We start from the raw sequence: 20,190 nt of genomic DNA, 5'->3' as shown, positions 1-20,190 counted from the left end.
GCATATATATGTACTGAACAGCGACACATTCATTACATCATCCCTGTGGAAGTGTAAAATCTGCCTCAAAAGACTGGACTATTCTTGACGTTAAAGTGTTTCAGAGGCTAGAGCTGCTCAGAAACCTGGCCTTAGGGGCAGTGGTCAGTCAGGCATCCCGTAGTAGTTCGGTGATTGCAACCATGCCCTAACATTACTCCCATCACTATAATTATATTTCCATTCTGTGGTTATTATCTGCCTTAGGGCCTGTTCCACAAACAAAAATTAAGGCCAAGACTTTTCTCATTGCTTGCTCCTATCAGGGTCCCACCAGGTAGCTCGTTGCTTGTGAGCAAACAGCTGCCGCTCGCTCACCAGGCATGTCCCCTGCACGTGTGCTGGTTGACATATGTGCTTGCCCTTCCTTAGGGTGCCGTGTCACGATCGGGTTTTCCCACTGAAGTCCGTGCTGCTTGTAAAGGCAGTCACCCCTCCCTCTGTGTACATTCCCACCCCATTCCCTTTGGCAGCACCAGCCCTTACGCAGCCACAGCGGAGGTTGTATATAGCTGCAGACTGATAATGTTGAGGATTAGGCAGCTTAACTGACTGGCCTGAAAGAGTTCATGCTGGCTTGAGGGGTACCAGAGCACACAACCAGGGTGAGGCAGGCAGGACCATATTTTTCAGTGTACTGGGGACTTAGATCATCTTGAATGAATCATTTGGAAAGAGCAGAGAGAAAAAAGTTACACACAGATCTCAGTAGTTTTCATAATAGTTCCGCACCTGTGACTGATTAGCCAAGGTCTTGGGCAATGCTCATTTTGGTAGTCAATTGTCCACGTCTTTTCAAATATAATAAAATAATAAGTTCCTGGGAAAGGCTAGGGTTAGTACCTATGAACATGTGCCCTGTTTTTGTCACCGTAAGTATAACGGCCTTTTGATGGATTGTGGTGTTTATTTTTGCATTGACTTAAAATAAACAGTGACAAAGATCTGAATCATAAGCCATGTTCTGTTTCAGGAGGTACGAAACACTGGTGCAATCAAAGAGAAATCAGAAGTTTAAAGAAAAGCTAGCACATTCCCCAGTCAGCTAAACCCCACTAACCTCTCAGTCCATGTTTTCTTCTCTTTAGGGTTAGCAAACAAGTCCCTTTTTATATGTCATCTAAAAAGGCTGCTTTAAATAACCGTTATTATTTTGTTTGACTGGTTTGGTTGAGCCATCTTTCCTTTGTCCCAGTTTTGCAGAAAGGAAGGCAAGGTACCATCAACTCTACTGGAGTTTCCACTGTGAAACTTCTTACGGCTGCATGGCTCTGGGGTAATTAGTCAAAACGTTTAATGAGCACTAGGTGATTGAGTCCGCACTATGCTGCTGCTCATCACATGTGTCCATCTGATGATGGAGGAGACTGATGGAGGTGATGATGAAGTGGCAGTTTCTGACTAAAGTAGCATAAGCCATCAGAAAAGAAGAAAGCAATCAGACAGGGGACTAGTGCGTGGGTGTCTGTGCTGGGAGCTGAGTTCGTGCTTCCAGTTTCTGCTCTCCAAAAGCTCTCCAAACTCTGTGCATTTGCAATAAGCTGACAACCTGTAATGAGGAAGAGGGGAGTCACAGATTTCCCTTTAAGAGTGTACCCTAGCCAGTAGGCCACAAACTCTATCTCCCCTGGGGCATGTCTTGTGCAGGCGATTTTGTACCTTTAGGAGAGGTGTGGGGGACTGCTCTGTTCCCTGATACTGGCAGGCAGCTTGGTTTTCTAGGCTTTGCTTATCTATGAGGGTTAAATTGAGTTTGAACCTTTCTGAACCTGCTGATAATAGATTCATACTGTGATTCCCTGGTGAATGCTGTAATTTTTGGACTCTTACAGAAGAAGTGGCTCGTACCATTTCCTTTCTTCCTTATCTGCAGAGAAAAGCTGTTAGTGTGCTTTGAGTGTTGGCTTTGCCCTGAAGAGGACTGCTGGATTGGGTCCTGGATTGGGAATGTAGGTTTTGATCTACGTGGAGCCCAGTTGTGCTGAGGGAGAGCAGCAGGTGCCTGCTGGAATGACATGATGGGTTTTGGGGATTCAAGAGACTTGTAACAGAGAGTTACTTTAATCACAGTTTCATATTTCTGTACCCACACTCTTACCTGCATCCTGTTTTGGTGCCCAAGTCCTTTCCTGGGATGCGTGCGTTGTTTCTTTTTGTGTTTACTGATACGGATAAGTCAATACTGAAAAAGCAGTAAAATCTTAAGAGTATTTGTCTCATCTCAGAGAAATCCTGGAGGTAGTTCTCATTTATGGTAATTGTCATAGCTTTTAGAAGTTTTTGGAATAAGGACAATAGACAAGCTTCAAAGATCTGTCTTTCAGACTCTGCCTGGAATATTTTTTTTGCCACCTTCTTGCTGCATTTTAAAAAGAAAACCAAGTTCTAGTCATATTTCTCAACTAAGAAGTGGAAGCTCCTTTCCTTAAACGTTTGACTCTCAAAGGCCTAGATATATCTACTGCAAACACCTTTGAAAGTTTTAAGTTCTGGAGAAAGATTAATTTTGGGGCAAACTTCTGCACTTCCTGTTTCTTTTTAGACTCATCTAGACATGTCCCTTTCAGGTGCTGATCTTGCTATACTATATTTCTGAGGCAAGAAGAGTTCTAGAAGGAGCCTAGGCACAAACTTCTAGGGTATAGACTCCTCCCCAGAGACCAAGTGCTTGAGAAGTCACTGTGCTACTTTACTTTTATGCGACAATATTTCTTTAGGGACCTTGTTGTATATCACAGTTTTAAGCAATAATAAGCTAAATACAGTAATTGAAAGAACAAAAAGTTGTCCATTAAACTTGAGCTGTTTTATATACTAGTTAGATTTCGAATGGGAAATAAAAGATAAGCTCATTTGAAAACTGTTATGTGTATATGAAATATGTATGTAAAAATATTTTAATGGAATAAAAATAATTTCAGATTTGTAAATAGTTTTATTCAGGATGTTTTGTAACACACTCATGGTAACCTTTCATGAAAAGCAAAGTGATAGCCATGAGGAAATTTCAAAGAAGAAACAGGTGGGATTGTACCTATAGATTAAAGTTATAATGATCTGGAATTGTCAGTAACGATTCTTTGTGTGTTAACATCCAGTCCTGCAGTTCCCACTCAGGCAAAATTTCTGTTGACATGAGTGAGAGGTTTTGCTTAAATAAGGGCTAAAATCTGGCATTTGCACTTTCTTTAGGAGTACATTACAGTGGCAGCTGTTTGTAGATTAATTCAAGAAGTCTTTTTCAGACTCCACACAGGAATCTGTGCAAGGAACTATATGTTCAAAAGAGGATTTTTTTTTTTTTTTTTTTCAAACAAACATACATGCTTTTCATACCCTTTCTAAATAACAGCTGAGTTGACAGGCTGAAAGACTCATCATTGTGCACATGGAACGTAATGTGCAACCCAACTTTCCTGCAAGATAACTGCATAGTTTAAATTAAATCCTGATATCCGCATTGCCCAACAAATGGAAGCTGTATCACACTTCTGGAACTTAGACTTCTTGGATGGATTAGCTTCCTTTTTTTTAATTCTTATTTATTTTAAGGTGTGCGTGAATTAATTCCAAATGATGTAAGCACAAATTGAGTTTAAAGAATAATTCTACAGAAATGGCAAGACAACCTTTGTTCTCTAAAATTCCAATTTCAGTGTGTTGTAATTTTAACAGATAACACAAGTGAATTTGTTGTTACTCTCAAGTACTCTGATGGTTATGAATTTCCAGGCAAAATTTGTGTACCGTCTTTTTTTTCTATTTAACATAAATAAACTAACATCCCTCCCCACTTACTTCTTTTTCTTTTGTGTTTGGCTTGTTTTTTTTTTTTTTTCTTTTGAAAGCTGTTTACATGTGTGAAGTAGAAAGGCATCATCCTGAAGTCCTTCAGAACCAGGACAAGGAGAGCTTCTCTCGTCTCGAGGATCCCTTACCTGCTGTGGTAGGAGTGACCTATGAACTCTGTGCTGGCATTGTAGACAAACCAGGCCTTTCTTTAGAAGAAATTGCATGTGGGGAAGTCTTAGAGGAGTGTGGCTATCGTGTTCCCATTACAGACCTAAGGAGGATCACTTCTTACAGGTAAATAGCAGTAAGTTAAAACACTTCGTATTTTGTTGTTTCACAGATTGCTGAAGTGGCTTGAACGTAAATTAATGTTCCCCGTTTAAGCAGTGTGTTGGAGGAACATGGACATCTGAAAGTATATGAAAGGTGTAATTTTCAGCAAGTGAGAGGAGAATGTACAGAGACTTAAGGAATTATAAACTCGTAATTATGGGATTGAATTCACAGTAAGAATGATACTATTGTGATTTATTCCAAAGACTATTAGAACTGGGAAAAGTTGCATTGGGCTCTTCAGAGCAGTTTGTTACAGCACTAGAAAACAGCTGGTCTTTACTGTGTCAGCCGTTTTCCATCTCTGATTCTTCTTATTCTGATTAACAACAGACGCTGCCCAAGATGGACTCTGATTTACCATTAACACAATTTTGTAGAAGCATGAGAACCTGTTCCATTAGGTCTCTTCGTAATATTTGGGCTGTAATTAGGCCTTCTTAGAATTGGATAATAATAAATGTTATATGTGAAGATTTTGCTGATCTGACTGTGAAAAATTTTACATTATATTTTTTGCAGGGTTTCAAATAGTTATTGAAATAGATTTTAAGATGTTTTAAAACCTATATTAGGAGTAAAAGGAAAACTTAATATGTAAGAGGGAAAATACAAAATGTGAGGTTTTGGAGGGGAAAAAAACCCCACAAAACCCTCAGGAGAAACTTTGCACACAGCTTTAATCCCATTAGATCTCCTTCCCAGCTTTTAGTATTGTTATCCAAAATGTATGTATGTTTCTATTTTATGGAGAAAGCAGCAGGTTTTTTACTTTCTTTATTTTGCTTGACATCTCCATTGAACTAGGCCCTGTCATTGGTTTTTAATTTGGGAATTGAATACAAATCCACAGCTGTCAATCCTGGCAAATGTTATTTCCTGATGGATTAACAAGCAGTGCTTCTGTTGAGGGGAGGGAGTGAATCACAGGAGCTGTCTTTTACAACTCCTTGAAACTAGATTAAGGATTTGTTCTACTGAAAGAAAAAGTGCCTGCTAGATTTATGAGCAAAAGCTGTCTATAGAATTTCATATGTTGGGTGACACTGACAGGCCATAGCATGCAGATATGTACATATGTATATGTATGTATATATGTGTATACACACAGACACAAAATAGGAGAGTGGAATATCATTTCTGTAGCTGTAGAATTTTGTAGCTTCAGTGTAGAAGTTTGACTCAACATTAATAAGTCTCTTCTGGCTAAAACACCATATGTTTTTTCGTTGATAAATGTCTTTGTATCTTACAGGTGGTTTTTCTTTCAGTTGCCTTTTTTCATTGTTGTTTTAATTGCACTGACTTGCAAAGAGCGTATACAATTACATTTTTCTCTGTTGAGACCCGTGTAAAGGATACTTAATATGTTAATCCCACAATCTTGCTTTGTCTGTGTGGACACAGCTTTCTGCCCATGGAGATCCACACTGAAGTCAGAAGGGCCTGTGTAGTATTTACTTTTTTAGATTAATATGAAAGGTTGAAGCCTCAAAGGTGATATTTTACAGTTTCTTTTGTTGGATTTACTGTGCTCTGTATTATAATTTTATTCTAAATGTTACGGTCTTCCTATTAGGAGTGTCCTGCTCTTCTTCCTTCAGCCAAAGACTGGCATATCTGTTTGATCCTTGACCATTTGATGCAAAGACAGGAAGTAACTGGTTCCCCTATGGTCTGCTAAGGACATTTTTTCCATAATTGCTGTATTACATATAAGAATTTCTGGGTTTTTTCTAAGTGTAACACGTTTTTCCAAATGGTTTATGCTGCTGTTTCATGGTGTGACTGTCAATACAAATCACTGACACAAAGTGTTAGGTTAACGCATATGTGTGCTGTTAATAGCTACAATACATCCTACACTTCTACTATTATCTGCCATCCCAGTGATCCATGAAGTAGCTGCTCTATATTATTTACTGATCCAGTGCATCAGGTCAGAGAGAAGCTTTAGAAATCAGAATTGGAAGGAATTTTGGGAGGATCTCATATAGACTGCGGCTCTTCCTAAGAGCTCAGCTGGATTTAAATCACTTCTGACAAATGTGCATCTGTGTTTTCTCTAAAATCTGATCATTTCATAGCCTCTCCAGGCATTCTGTCTGAAGTATCTATCTGTACCATGAGCAAGTTTTTCCTCATGTCTTGCCTAAATTTCCCTTTTTTTTACTTCAAGTCTGTCACTTACTGCCCTATTCCCTGTGGACATGAAATACTTCTACACCTTCCACGCATTCATTTGACCATGTCTCCCCTTTATTTTTTCCCTATACAAAGCTATCTTAGTTAATTTAAGCTTTCTCTTTAGACCGTGTTTTCTAGATGTCTGATCATTCCTTCTGCGGTCCTCTGCCTTCTCTCCGTCTGGTCTGCATGTTGCTTAAAAACATAGTGCCCAAGCTGGAGTACAGTATTTTAGTGGGGGCTTTGCCAGTGTCACGTAGAGCCATTCACCTCCTGTCTGGATTTGTGCTGAACACAGAGCCTTAAGCTTGTCTGCACTGAATTGCACCCTACTTTTTTTCACATCATTTCTCCAAGTTGTTGGGATGATTTTGAATTCTAATATTCATCTCTGGCTTCTTATAAATAATCCATTTCAGCTTTGCTATCTGCAGTCTGTATTTCGGCATATAAATCCTAAAACGAAATACTGAATTCTATTGAATGGAGGAAGGTCCCCAGTGGAATCCTATTTGGTTTGTATTTCCAATTTGACAGTGATACCACTCCATGAATACCATTTCCATGCTGGTTTTGCGCCTACTTCACAGCTTCTTTGATTTCTAAGTATATCATGATCTCCTAACTTCTTAATGAAACCGTCACATTAGATAGCGTTCAAAGCCTTAATAAACTGAAGCTACATTGTTTGTGTTGCTGCCCCTATCCACAAGACCTGTTATCCTATTGTAGCTGATACTTGCCTACACTTGATATATTCCTGACAAATCTGTTAGCTGTTGTTCCTTTCTTGATGCAAATAAAGCCACATTAAAATGTTTAGATAAATATAATTAATAATTACTGAGTTAAGTCTGTTAGATTTTTGTAGATAAAAACTCAGAATTGCTTGCACGGTGAGAAGGCTTTCGTATAAGCAAGGGTTTCTGCATCATCACACCCTTTGGTCTGAAAGCAAGGAGTTGTCTTGTATTTCTAATGACAGCCCTTTCTGGAATCATGGTCGTGAGAAGGAAACTGCCTGACTGGAATAAAAACAGGATTTAAGCTAGACTTGACAGAAGGACGTGGAAAGCAGAAGACACATCAAATGTAAAGGGAGAAACGTTTTTGGGTAAGGAGGTCAATGCAGTTCTCTGGCTAACGGATTAAGAAGGGGAGGGCATGGACAATGTGTAGGGAGAACTTAGACTAGGGGGAAAAATGGAATAGAAAATCCTGGAGTAGAAAAAGAAAAAGAGGAAGAAGAGATGAAGGACCAATGAAGAGAAAAAACTGGCTGAGAACTTAAAGGACTTGAGGAAAGTGTGTTCATATGGTGGAGGGGAATTCTTTTTAACAAAATTAGGAAAGTACTTAGTCTGTTTTTAAGCAGAACTTTGCTTTGTTCTCAGGCAGTGGATGCAGTAAAGATCGGAGGTAATCTGAAGATGGCATTTTCTTATTTATTATCAGAGACTGCAGCAGTGGTTTGGGGAGATTTTTTTTTACATTTCCCGGCTAAGCAGAAAAGGTTAACTGCAATACTGCTACGGATATTTCAAACACACGTACAAATAAGCTGTTGGACCCCATTCTTAAGCTCTGTCAAAGCTCCTGTGACATGATACTCATCAGATAGAAGTCAGGCACTGAATTAAGCAGATCTGACTTAATTGCCTTTATGATCCACAGAGTAGCTGTGGAGTCAATGAGAAATCAGGAAAGAAGCCAGGAGTTGGGGAATTTACGCTAGTTGAGCAAGAGTCTTAGGAACAAGTTGTTCCAGCAACAGGAGGATAGTATGGCATGGGTGAATGAAGGAGACTGGATTGGGGGCAGATAACGAAAAAGGCAAACATGCTAAGAGGGACTTGACTGGAGGAGGTCAGAGGAGTTACACTTCGAAGAATCAGAAATATCTATTTCTATAATAGAATAATGCCAGCCAGAAGGAGAATTTAAGTCCAAGTGGTTCGTTTTGCTGTGTACATGGATGCAGGAATCATTCTGGAAAAAAATCTGTGTTGTTTGCAGCCTGTGTGGTGAGCTTCCTCTTCTCATTGTGGCTACACAAACTGCTACTTTTGTGCTTGGCGTACAATAAGTAACCTCATTTTGGCATTACAAAAAGTTTGTTTTCTGTTCTGGCAGCAGCTAATCCACTTTTGGAGGCTTCACAAAAGTTTGGACACCTACTGGTGTGTTGAGCTCTCATCAACTCTACGTATGGCTTCAGTCAGAAATGGCATAGGTGGTAGATGTGATGGGTATAAAGGAACAGTTTAGATCAATAATAAAATGAAGCTAATATAGTAGTATAATTGTAAATTGAGGTTTCATGTAAATGATTGTCAGTTAAATTCTTCGTTTTCTAAAGCAATTCTCTAAGGTTCCCTCTGGTTTTTTTGTGGTTTTTTTTTGACCCTGCGTGCAAAATTTTGTAAGTGAATGACTTCAGACTTACTCATCTATCAGATATAACAAATTTTCTACCTTTCATGGTATCCCAGCATTTTACAGTTTGAATCCCATGTGAAATTCAGCTGTGAGTTAATTCCTTAGGTTGAAGTACTTCCAGTTATCTTCCTTGAGACTTGTTTCTTTACAAGACAGGGGCAGGGAAATATGTTGTTGTTGTTGTTAAAGATGTTATTATTGCCATTGCAACTTACAGTATTTTCTTTTAGTTCTTGAAATGTTTGGTCGTCTTGAAGAATATTTATAAAATTATTTGTACCTAAATAACATCTCAGAGCATCAGGATAAAGTTAAACCAGCACTTCTGGCTCAACATCCTTTTCCCTTCATTCTGTCTTTATTTTCCCCCAGAGGTTGTAATAAACTCTTGGCTATGAACTGGATACAATAGGAGCTGCAGGTTCTCAGCCCCACTGCAAGAAAAAAAAAAAGATGGATTAGTTTAAGGGTCTAACTGTATTAACATAGGTACTTACTTTAATCTTCCTACATTTGATTTTCTTCCAAAAGTATACAACAAAGAAGAGCATTCAGAGAATTAATATTGGATGTTCCAATTACTGTGCCATGGCTATTAGCCCCTGTGCGATGAGGAAAAAATGGTTTGTAGTCACAGGTTATTATGTAGAAAGAATAATAGCCTTGAAAATGTTGGAGTGCATTATAATTAGAAAGATCACCTGCTAGTACACCTGTTGGGTGATGGCATAATATAATATAATTTTATGTTAATTACTTCTCTGCTTTTTTCCTGCACCTGCTGCTTATAATGTCAGAAGTGTACAAAGGTCCTAAGAAGTGACAATAGGAGCTGCATGTCACTGTTCATCAGTTTACATGTTGCATACCTAAATAGGTCTTGATTTCAGCGTAAACAACAGAGATTTGTGTCGCATTTATTTGTCAGCATGAATTATGTATTCACTATATACCCAAATTATGCATCCAAATGGCTTACATTTTATAATATATATTGCATTTAGGAATTTTCACACTAACTATGTCAGATTAAAACCAAAAAATGTATTTCTGTGTTGATAGGAACAGTTAAATGTTGATTTTTTAATATATTTTATATCTGTTAAATATTTAGAAATTATCAGAAATTTAGCTTTTAATTGCCGTCTATCAGATATCTGAGTTAAAATAGTAAGTCTTCACAATGGTAAGTCAATTTATTTGTTCCCCACATTGCAGCAGAGGAGTAGACTATAAGATATGGTTTATTTTCTCATGCATGTTTGTTCCTTCAAATTAAAAATGTAGTATTTATGGATGTAATAACTGGTTGGCATAGATGAGCATGCAGACATGAGAAGGCAGCGAAGCTAATCTTGAGTCCATGCTTTGAATTTCGACCCTGCTTATAAATGTGCGCACACACACACACACACACGTGCACATACACACTCAGTTTGAAGAAGAAACTCACTGTTACTGAGCATGGGCAAACATACACGGTGGACTCAGTCTCACTTGTGGCCTTTAGGTGCTACTAAGCTTTCTTTTTTTTTTTCTTTTTTAAAGCAATAAGATAGTTACCAATTTGTGATTAAAAAAAAAGTGTGTAATGTATCTTTATGCTTATGAACTTAGCTATGACAAGTGAAAAGTCCCATTTTATGAGCACTATTTCACGTGTTACATATTTCCTCGTGCATTTAATGAAAGGGAAGAGCTAAACAAAGGTTTTGTGCTAGCTGCTATTGACATGTTTCGAAAACAGATTGGAGTGACAGTCTGTCTCTTGTGTTTTCCCTGGTCTAAGAAGGAAGTAGATAGAAAATACTGTAGTTACAGGCTGGTTCTGCCAGCCAGTCCCACCCCTGGGCAGGAGGTGAGGAGAGGCACTTCGCAGCCATTCTGCAGAAACTGCTCTCCGCTGTGCTGTTGCCTACGAGTGCGTTGCCCAGAGCTTTTGAAAGCTATAGCATGATTTAATCACAGTGTTTGAGTGTTTTATTTAAAATGAAATATGGGAATGCAGCATACAATCTTGTTTTGATATGTTAAACTTACATTTAAGTTACTGTTGTGATGAAAACCATACCGCTTTGGCATCCTTACTTTGACATGCTTACATTCTTAGACTTGCTGTTGTCAAAGGTAATGGAGGTTTCTAATTGTCTCTGAAGCAAGGCTAAAAGTTTAGTGCTAATACACTTTGGGTTTTAAAAATATCTCTCTGTTGAAGTTAGAGGGTTTGTGAGCTTAAGCCCTAATGATTTGACAAAGAGTATTTGTCAGCCACGTAGCTGTTAATTGAAACAACTATAAACTGTTCATAGGAAACTGATCCTCATGATAAAGAGACAAGGAACACAGAGCTGTGCTTTGTACAGATCATTTGCATTTGTCCCACAGTGGTAAATAAGAGTCAAGCACTGTACAGACACGTCAAAATACATCTGGAACAATCAGCTAGGTCAAGCCAGGCTTAGTAGGTCTGGGTCAGTATGAGCTATGACGTGCCTGGTCTGGGCAACATGGTGCTAAACCCATGGAGTGAAACTGAAGCCTGGAGTCTCACCCTGGTCCGGTGCTGTGAGTTCAGACCCTGCCTGCCCTCCCCCACTAGCCTCCCTTGTACCGGGAAGGGGAGACACCTTTATCAGGAAGGTGGTTTTCCCAGGGTGAAACTCATCCCTTGCAGTGCGGGTGTGCTGACCCCTGTGATTTCCACAGATGCAAAGCTAATGAATATAGCTGTAATCTGTTAATAGGTGACTAATTTCAGACCATGGCAAAAGCATTTTATTTGTAATGTGAAATACTAGGGCAAGGAAAAGGCTGTGTCACAGACTCGGGATAGAGGAAGAAGGCAGCAGAAAAAGTAATATAACCATGGATAAAGGCACATCAAAATTAGTTAAACATCACACTCGCAAAGTGCAAGTAAGCGTGCAAAAGCATAGGAAGCACCTAGTCACAGATAAACCTGAAATCATACTGAAAGCATAATAGCAGCCTGTTGCCTCTTCACCAGTCAGACCCAACTTCTCCCTCTCTCCTTTCTTCCTCCTCCGGCCCCAAGTACCCAAAGTCACTGAAATCCATACACATTTCCCAAGGGTATGTGTTAAAACACTTTATTTTTTTAACGAGATGGAGGCTCAGAACGGTTTCAAAGCAACAAACCTGCTGACTTTTGATTTCTATAAAAATCAAAGGTACTAAGACAAATGAGATGTCAATATTGATTTTTGGACAATTTTCTAAGGACAGGCAGGGTTCATTAATATCTAAGAGTCTGGAAATGTTGGGAAGGACAGCAGTAGGCAATACTGGAGAATATTTAATTTAGTAAAGGGCATTCCATGTGGGTCCATGCAAAAATGATCAATTGGCAGAGTAAGCCAGAGCATTTAGAGAAAAAAAAATCAAATAAAAAAAGGTAAGAAATACATCTTTTTTATTATATAAAGTATATTACTGTATCTTTCAACCTCTTTCTGAAACCATTGAAATATACATGTAGTTAGACAATACAAGCCATGAAATATATACATAAATAATGTCATGCGATAGTCTCCACAGTCATCTCTCTAAATAGTGAGGGGATTCTGAGTAGTCTTAGAAACATTAAATTTGCTGGGGTATTTTTTGGGGGGGAAGAGTAGAAGAGAATAACATGAGCATTAATACCATCACTCTTTGATTTTATTTATAACTCATTTGGAAGTTTTTATTAGTTTTTAATTAATAACTCACAGCAAAGTTGCACCAGAGCAAAGTAAGTTAGGTAATAAAATAAGAAAGAATGAACGTGTGGGTATTTCCTCCCTTGAATGTGTGTTGTTGCAAATTTTTCATTGGTTTCTGTGGCAAATGACAGGCCAGTATATGAGAAGAAATGCCTTAAGTTTGGGCATATAACAAAGGAAAGATACTGATGTCCAGTGCTTTCCCCTTTTAAACTATATTCAGTGTAGTAGCCACTCTTGATGTATTTAGTTCATAAGAAAACAAACGCTGATTTAGTAGAAGTATCATGTGAGTAAATGCAATGAAATAATGGCATATTGAAATCACTCTATGCTATTTGAGTTACAGTGGCAAGAAACTGAATCTTATGGTGTGGCACCTCGGGAAGCTGTTTTCCTTTAAAGATGTGTGGAAAGGGAACTCCCACGATTTCTACAGCTGCAGCTATTTCATAAGGAAGTGGTCACAGGTGGTATAGAAGGAGATGATGCTGTACATAATCAAGCCAGAACATTGTTATAGAAGGGCTTCTTAAATAAAGTCTCTGTGGTTTTGTAGCTAATCTTTACATAATACCAGGTGGACGTGGGTATACTCAGTTTAAGAGCAATTTCATTCTCCAGGTGGGGCATGCCAGATGAAGCTCAGAGTTGACATTCATCAGAAATAACATGACACTAAATATATTACGCATAATCCTGTGTTTTTTCATAGTACCTATGGAGATTAGCAAGCTGCATTCTTTGTCTTGAAAATTTTACTGTATAAAACAACGAGGTTTTTATTTTTATTATCAGTTTCAAAGAACATTTAATTTACTTAAAACATGTATTTAATTAATAAAAATGCAATTCTTGCAGAAACAATGGAAGAAAAAATAATCACTATATAGAGAGGAAAACAGATTTCATTTTTTAGATTATTAAGAAAAATCCTTTCTGCCTCCTCACACAAGAAAAGAAGGGAAAGAGGGAGCAAAAAATGAGCCAACAATCTACTATTCCACCACAAACACGTTCTCCCAGTGAGGCTCCTTCCAATGGACGTGGTAGCGGCAGTGAGGAGTGGGCACGCACGGGTCAGTGGTCAGTGACAGGTATCAGGGTGACTAAGCTGGGGGAGACTCTTCACTGAATGACTAGAGCTTAAATAGCCAGCCGTGATGGATTGTGGAAGAGATCTGTTTGCTCTTAGTATTTAATTTCCAGTGTTGCTTTTTAACAGTATATATTATTGCTTGATAATACCAAGAAAAATGTATTGTATTTTAACACAAAGGGACTCTAGTAAACTGTGCCATCACCCTCATGGCAGAAAGGGCACCGATAGCACATGAGCATAAAAAATAGCATTCCAACTTTTACGAGCTGGTTGCTGATAGCAACTTGATGAAAAATGGATCTACCTTACTTTTATAATGAGATCAGAATGGTTAAGGCAGCAGGCGGGCCCAGTGTGCAACTTCTCCTGCTTTCAAAGACTGCACTTGTGCTGTCGGCTGGTTGATTCTTCGGCTGAGGTGCGATGAGTGGCTCTTTTATTGGCAAACCATCTCTGGTGGTCATTGGAATAGCGTACAAATACCAAGGACAGTGGCTACAGAAAAGAGGTTGCTGGGGAAAGTAAACACTGAATCAGATTGACCGAGGGAGGAGGTCATATACTTTGGTGAAAATGGAAGAGATAGGGAAAACTCTTAGTCTGGCTTCTTGCTGGATCCTAGTAGGTCACATTTTGTTGGTTAAAATGTGTATCAAAAACCCCTCTACTGACACAGAAATAAAGTGGTGAGCCCAGAATCAAAGAAATCCCATAGCAGTCTCCCAAAAGTTCCTGGAAGTGCCAAAGATGCGCAAGTTTCTTGAGCACTTCGTAGAGATACAGGAATGATTCTGGAGTTGTGAAATGTCTTTCCCAAAGTCACATGATGTATCAGTAGTAATTTTAGTAAAAAGAATTTCCTATTCTGTGTTTAAAAAAGGAGTGTATATTGATTGATATAAGAAACTTCAGTAACCTCTATTCTCCAAACAAAATAATTGCTAGTGTTCATGGAGCATGGAGAGACAAATGATTAATTCCTGCTATGGGGTGTGATTTATGCTGGATTAACGGAAAGATTTGTTGACTAGTGGTTGGGTAAGTATTGATATGCGCTCTAAGATCATAACACTGCTACAAATCTTAGAATCCTCTGTATGTATAATAATATGGAAGCTAATTTTTCGGCATGCCCTAATGCCAGATTCATAGTTTCAGTGAACTTTGGATTCAATGTGAAAAGTCGCTTGTAATCATGTGAAATGAAGAAGTTGCGATTACAATGTGAATATTTTCTTGGAAGAACTAAATGAGTGGATTATGTACTTATCCCTTATTTAATAATACCTAAATGAAATAGTCCTAAGGAAATAGAGGATTAACAAATAAGAAGTCTAATACACAGCAAGCGGTCTAGCTGAGGAAAGACTACATAATCTAAAATATCCTCAACTAAATCCACTGTAAAAAATTTAGCAGGGAGACTGAATTACTTCAGATAGATGCGTGCTTACAGTGGTCCATTTGGGTCAAGGCTAAAGTTCAGGAAGGATAGAGAAAGACTCCCGGGCTGCCTTTCTGTTCTTGTACCTATCCAGTCCATGAGTAGAGGGCTCCAGCTGTGAACGGACATAATCTTCTTAAGAATAAAACTTCTAAATATTTGTGTAAAAAATCTAAATATTTGTGTAAAAACAGGCAAAAATGTAGCATGATAGCATACAGATGCTCTGAGGAGCTTCATTCTGTTGTTTGTAAATCTCTATGAGTGATCGTGCAGTCCAGCTCTCACTAAGGTCAGTTGGAAAACCTTCTGTTGACTTCAGTGTATGTAAAACAACAGTTCACCAATTCAAAACCCATTTGTTTTATTTTCTCCCAAACTAACATTTTTCCAAAGTTGCAGAATATATTTGAAGACAAATCCATTTCCTGTGCAACTGTGTTCAAAAGTGTTGGTATTTCTGCGTGAAAGTTGCAGTCAATTTCAATGTTAACAAAATTGCGTTTATAGGTTCTAAATGACATTAATAGACAGTGATGACACGCGTTTTGATGTTGCTTAGTGACACAAGTTAAGGACCCAGGTTTCCACTCCTACTTCCTATCTACCTTCTTTTTATCTAAAACAAAGTTTCCTCTCTGTTTTTTTTCCAGGTCTGGAGTTGGTGTGACAGGTTCTAGGCAGACATTATTTTATGCAGAAGTAACAGACCAAATGAGAACTGGTGAAGGAGGTGGCCAGCCGGAAGAAGGAGAGCTGATTGAAGTTGTCGAAATACCTTTAGAAGATTCCATGAAGTTTGCTTATGATGAGACTCTCCCGAAGACGATGGGTGTCATCTTCAGCTTCATGTGGTTCCAAAACAACATCGCACCTAAACTACCAAAAAAATAAAAGCACCATGATTTTAAGAAAAGTTTTCCTGCTGGGACTGTGGGTACAGAAAACTGCAAATCTGCCTGCCTCGATCATCTCCAACTTTTCACAGAGCAAATCTTGCTTGAAATAAACTTGGAAGTAAAATCTGAATTAAAATCCTCACTCAATTTCCATCATTAGCAAAACACTTACTGGCTTCACTGGGGCCAGGATTTACCTCCGAGTGGCAAATGTTGATTTCCACACACAGGCTAAGTAAATGTGTCCAGTTCTGCTTTTCATGGCATGGCTCTACCGCTATTTTGAAGAGTTGCTCAGGACCTCGGTGCAGCTGCTCCACCAGCCTGTCACTGTGGTCTGTACGTACCAGCAGCTGTGTATTCACTGTAGTTTCCGATTTTTTTTTTTTTTTTTTTTGGGGGGGGGGGGGGATGCAGCAAACCTTAATAGTCACAGATATCCTAACTACGTTTCTAAGTTCTGCACAGCTTTCTGGGAGCAGCTTTCTCTGTGGTGTGTAGCTCCTGTACAGAGAAAATGTTTGCATTTCTAAACATGCAGACCTTTATTTCATAAGCAAACATATGTGTAAATCCTTCTGCTAATGTGTCATTTTGACAATACACCAGCTGTAAGATTATGTGCTTCTGTTTGTTCCCTCTATAATGCTGAGCAGCAGCGATGGTGATTGATAGAGAGATTAATGATGGGGGGCTTCTAGTGGAACACATGCTTCTTTGTTTGTTTTATGGGTAATACTTGATTAATTAGATCAAACTTTGTCCTCTAGAGCGGGACTTGAGAGGCCAAATTCCTTTAATTTGGGTCTGAGGTGACTAATACAAGTGATTTCTCTGAGGTGTTCTGTGGTCTCAGTTTCCTTATCGCCGAAATGGGAAGAATGGGACTTACCCCTTGGATAACGCTCCTTGAAATCCAATGATCGGAAGTGCTTTATTGAGAGATTTAATCATCATTTGGGCAGTTTACATTGAAGCCTGCACAGCCCGCACAGACGTACTGAGCAACACGATTTGATTTAATAAAGTGGTCTGATTAGGATGTATATTATTTGTTCAGTCAGCGTAGTTTAGATGTGGGATATTTGTCCTGTGAAACTGTTAAGAGCATGAATGAAAGAGAATCAAGTCTGGCAATTTAATTGTGCGCTGGTTTATGTTATTCACAGACTTAATGTTAATTAACATGACTGCATTACGTGTGCTTCTAGGATTGCTGAGGTACTAAGTATGTTTAGAAGACGAGTACTGTGAATATGCAAACTTTCATATAGCAACTGGAGTAAATGCATTAGAGACACGTGATGGTATCCGGTGCCTGATTTAACATCACTGCATATCGAAATAGGTGTATAAATAAATAATGTTTTAAAAAAATGCTATTAGAACTGATACTTGCTGGTTCTCCTACTGACGGGGAGGAAAGATCCTTGGAAAGCCACCGGAGAAAGAGCAGCCTTCATCTCTGGGAGTCAGACACCTTTTGTGAAAGTTCAGACACGTTTGCGTTGAACTGTGCCTGGTCTGTGGTGAGTCAAGGGCTGAGTTATCGTAAAAAGCAAATAAATTCTGTCTGTCTGATGTATTTACATTGGAAGGTGTTTTAAGGCTGCTCTGTGCCTTTACAGTGTCTGGTGCAATGTGTCCTGATCGCTGCTGAGGCCTTTACAAACTAGTACAATATCTATAATAATTAATGTTTTATTTCAGGCTGGAGTTACCACAGTATCTCTTTGATTCCATCAAAATTATTACACAGTAGCTTGTTGATCTGTTTAGTGTCAAGCTAGTAAGTGTGTTCATATGCATGACAAAGGCCTTTTTTCCTGTATAATGCAGTAATTTGGAAAAATAAATTCATGTAGTGGAGGGGGGGTCAGAGTTTGAAACTCTTCAAAGCAGCATTTATGTATTTATACCGTTTGCCCCAGAATTACAAATGGACAAAACTCCACTTCTGATGAGGTTCTCAACGCAATGGCGAGAGCTTTCCCCCAGTCAGAACGTTCCCTCCCCTGCCACATCCAGGACCTGGAGTCGGCGCTTCACAAGGTGTGCTCACATTGCAGTAACGACCTTGGGGAGAGCCCAAGGCTTTGACCCACCCGTGTGGGTGACAAGCGTTCAAGGTGCGATTCATCAGACTAAACACACATTTCACTGATTAATCTGTCTGGAAGTGCCTTCAAGTCTGGGCACCTGCATTCAGTTTGGACTCATCAGACCACCCCTGGAGGAGGCGGGTCAGCCAGCGCTGGATCTGTTGTGCCACTGTGAACTATGGGCTGCTGGGCCACCAGAGAGAGCGCACGGCCATACCCAGCGAGGGGGAGGATGAAGGCCCTAAAAATCTCTTTGTGCATCTGGTGCCAGCCGCTCGTGCATTGGCTGCAGGTCTTTGAGCTGGACAGGTTGAAACACACGCGTATTTTGCCCGCTCCAAGGTGCTGTGCCTGTCCCTCTAACATACCACCCCTCCCGAAGAGCGTGTGTGCTGGGGGAGCACCAAAGGCAGGGCCAGACTTGCCAAAATCTAGCCCAAACTACTGCCGCTTGTCAGCAGAAGGCTGTTGCCGATCACTCGGCGAGTTGTAGGTGCCTGAAGCCTGTCTGCTTCACAGCCCAGCCCTGGGGCCGTGCAGGGTGATGCAGAGGAGCTGCCACCACCAGAGCAGCAGCAGGGGTTTCCTAGGCATGGTTTGGGGGTGGGGAGTCACGGCGCGGGCAGAGGGGTCGCGTGGGGCGGCAGCGTGGAGGGGTGCGTGGGGAGGGAAGCCGCAGCCCTCGTGAAGGCACAGGGACAGCTGTGTGGCACCACTGTGCTCCAAGGCGACGTCGCCAATGCAAGCCACGGGCTTCAGACTAATTGATGCGATTGATATTTCTCTCCCAGTTAATCACGACGGAGGGCAGTTGGGTGAGCTGGGCAGTCCCTCAGCACTTCGTGATCCAGGAGGCCGGGCGAGAAGCCGAGCAGCATTGCCCACACCTCCCAGTCCCTCCCTCCCCAGGGGGTCTATGGGGCAGACACCTACAAAACCCTGGGGGATTGCGGTGGCTCTGAAGCCTTTGCACCCCAAGGGATGCTACCCCCTGGCCCTATGCTCTGCCTGGCCGTCCCCGCAATTTGTAATTCTCGAACAGAAACAAAATGGTCAAGGGATTGCTTTGGTTTCCTTCCACAGTCTGGGAGCTTTCCACAGAAATATCAGTGATGCAATTTAGTGAAAGCTTTGCATAAAGCGATGCTGTATCTGGTGTTTGGCTTTGTAATATTAAATACGAATGTATCTTCATCCTTTTCCCTTTTTTCCCTGTTAATTTTGGTAGGGATCTTTATAAGGAATCAGGAAGGTTTGAAAATGCTGGAGAAAGGGCTTGAACTTTTTGTGATGATTCATTTTTATAAAAATAAAAACAGAGCAATTCAGATGCCACTTCTCTCGTCAGGGCTCATTTCAAAGATCATAATTAGAGCAAATCCGATATACATCAGCCAAGCCCAGGCAGGAAAAAAGTGCTTCTAATGGAAGCTTGGAATCACGTCTGTGTTTTAGACACATCCTTCGGACGTGCCCCCACACATATGTCCACGGAGAGCAGACAGTTCAGAATAAAACAGGGTTCCCATTTGCTGCTAATGAATACTGACTCCAGCCAGCAAAACTCTTGTCTGATCTCATCCAGCCATCCCCATGAGATCAGCGTCTTTCTTTTATTGAGTACGACCGAGTGGTCCGCCTTTAAAAAACAAATCGTAGCATCTCTCATCTTTATGATGTGGCTTTGGGATACAGAGATAATCTCATGAAACTGCAATTATGACTCAGGCTTCTAACGAAGCCTGAAATGACGCAACCTTGAATGTAATGTCAGTGTCAGGCTCGCCATTAGATGTCAGAGGAGACATCACCAGCACCTTGCAAGTACATGGACCTCGTTCATTATTGTTGTTTATTACCCTGTTTGTAAAGCATCTACAAGCCCTGGGCTACTCCCACATCTCGTGGTTTTAAGCACTGAACAGTGATACAATTAAAATGCCTTCTCTAAGAGGCTGACACTTTAAATAAATGAGCTGAATTACACCGTGGGGTAGGTGGGGGCCGGAGCAGGGATGGGGCGCAGGGTCCCCCCGGCACAGGGGGATGCTCCTGGGGCTGCTGGCCGCGGCTCCCCTGGCAGGCGGCCGCTTGCCTTTTCGCCCGCTCCCTCATTTCCATCCCTCCC

General features: G+C 40.3%; 1 protein-coding gene across 1 annotated transcript in view; it reads left to right on the top strand.

Moving 5' to 3' along the window:
* Positions 1–17,914, top strand: part of NUDT14 (nudix hydrolase 14) — a 61,559-nt gene extending 43,645 nt beyond the window's left edge. Inside the window, exons 4-5 of the mRNA XM_054200375.1 lie at positions 3,888–4,125; positions 15,715–17,914. Of these exons, the coding sequence (XP_054056350.1) occupies positions 3,888–4,125; positions 15,715–15,955 (479 nt within the window). The 3' untranslated portion in view covers positions 15,956–17,914. The remainder of the gene's footprint in view (positions 1–3,887; positions 4,126–15,714) is intronic.
* Positions 17,915–20,190: the final 2,276 nt, after the last annotated feature.

Source organism: Rissa tridactyla, chromosome 4 (assembly GCF_028500815.1).
Source record: "Rissa tridactyla isolate bRisTri1 chromosome 4, bRisTri1.patW.cur.20221130, whole genome shotgun sequence".
NCBI classification, from domain to species: Eukaryota; Metazoa; Chordata; class Aves; order Charadriiformes; family Laridae; genus Rissa; species Rissa tridactyla.
The sequence above is the reverse complement of the archived record's forward strand: the minus strand, read 5'-3'. Positions and strand labels throughout refer to the sequence as shown.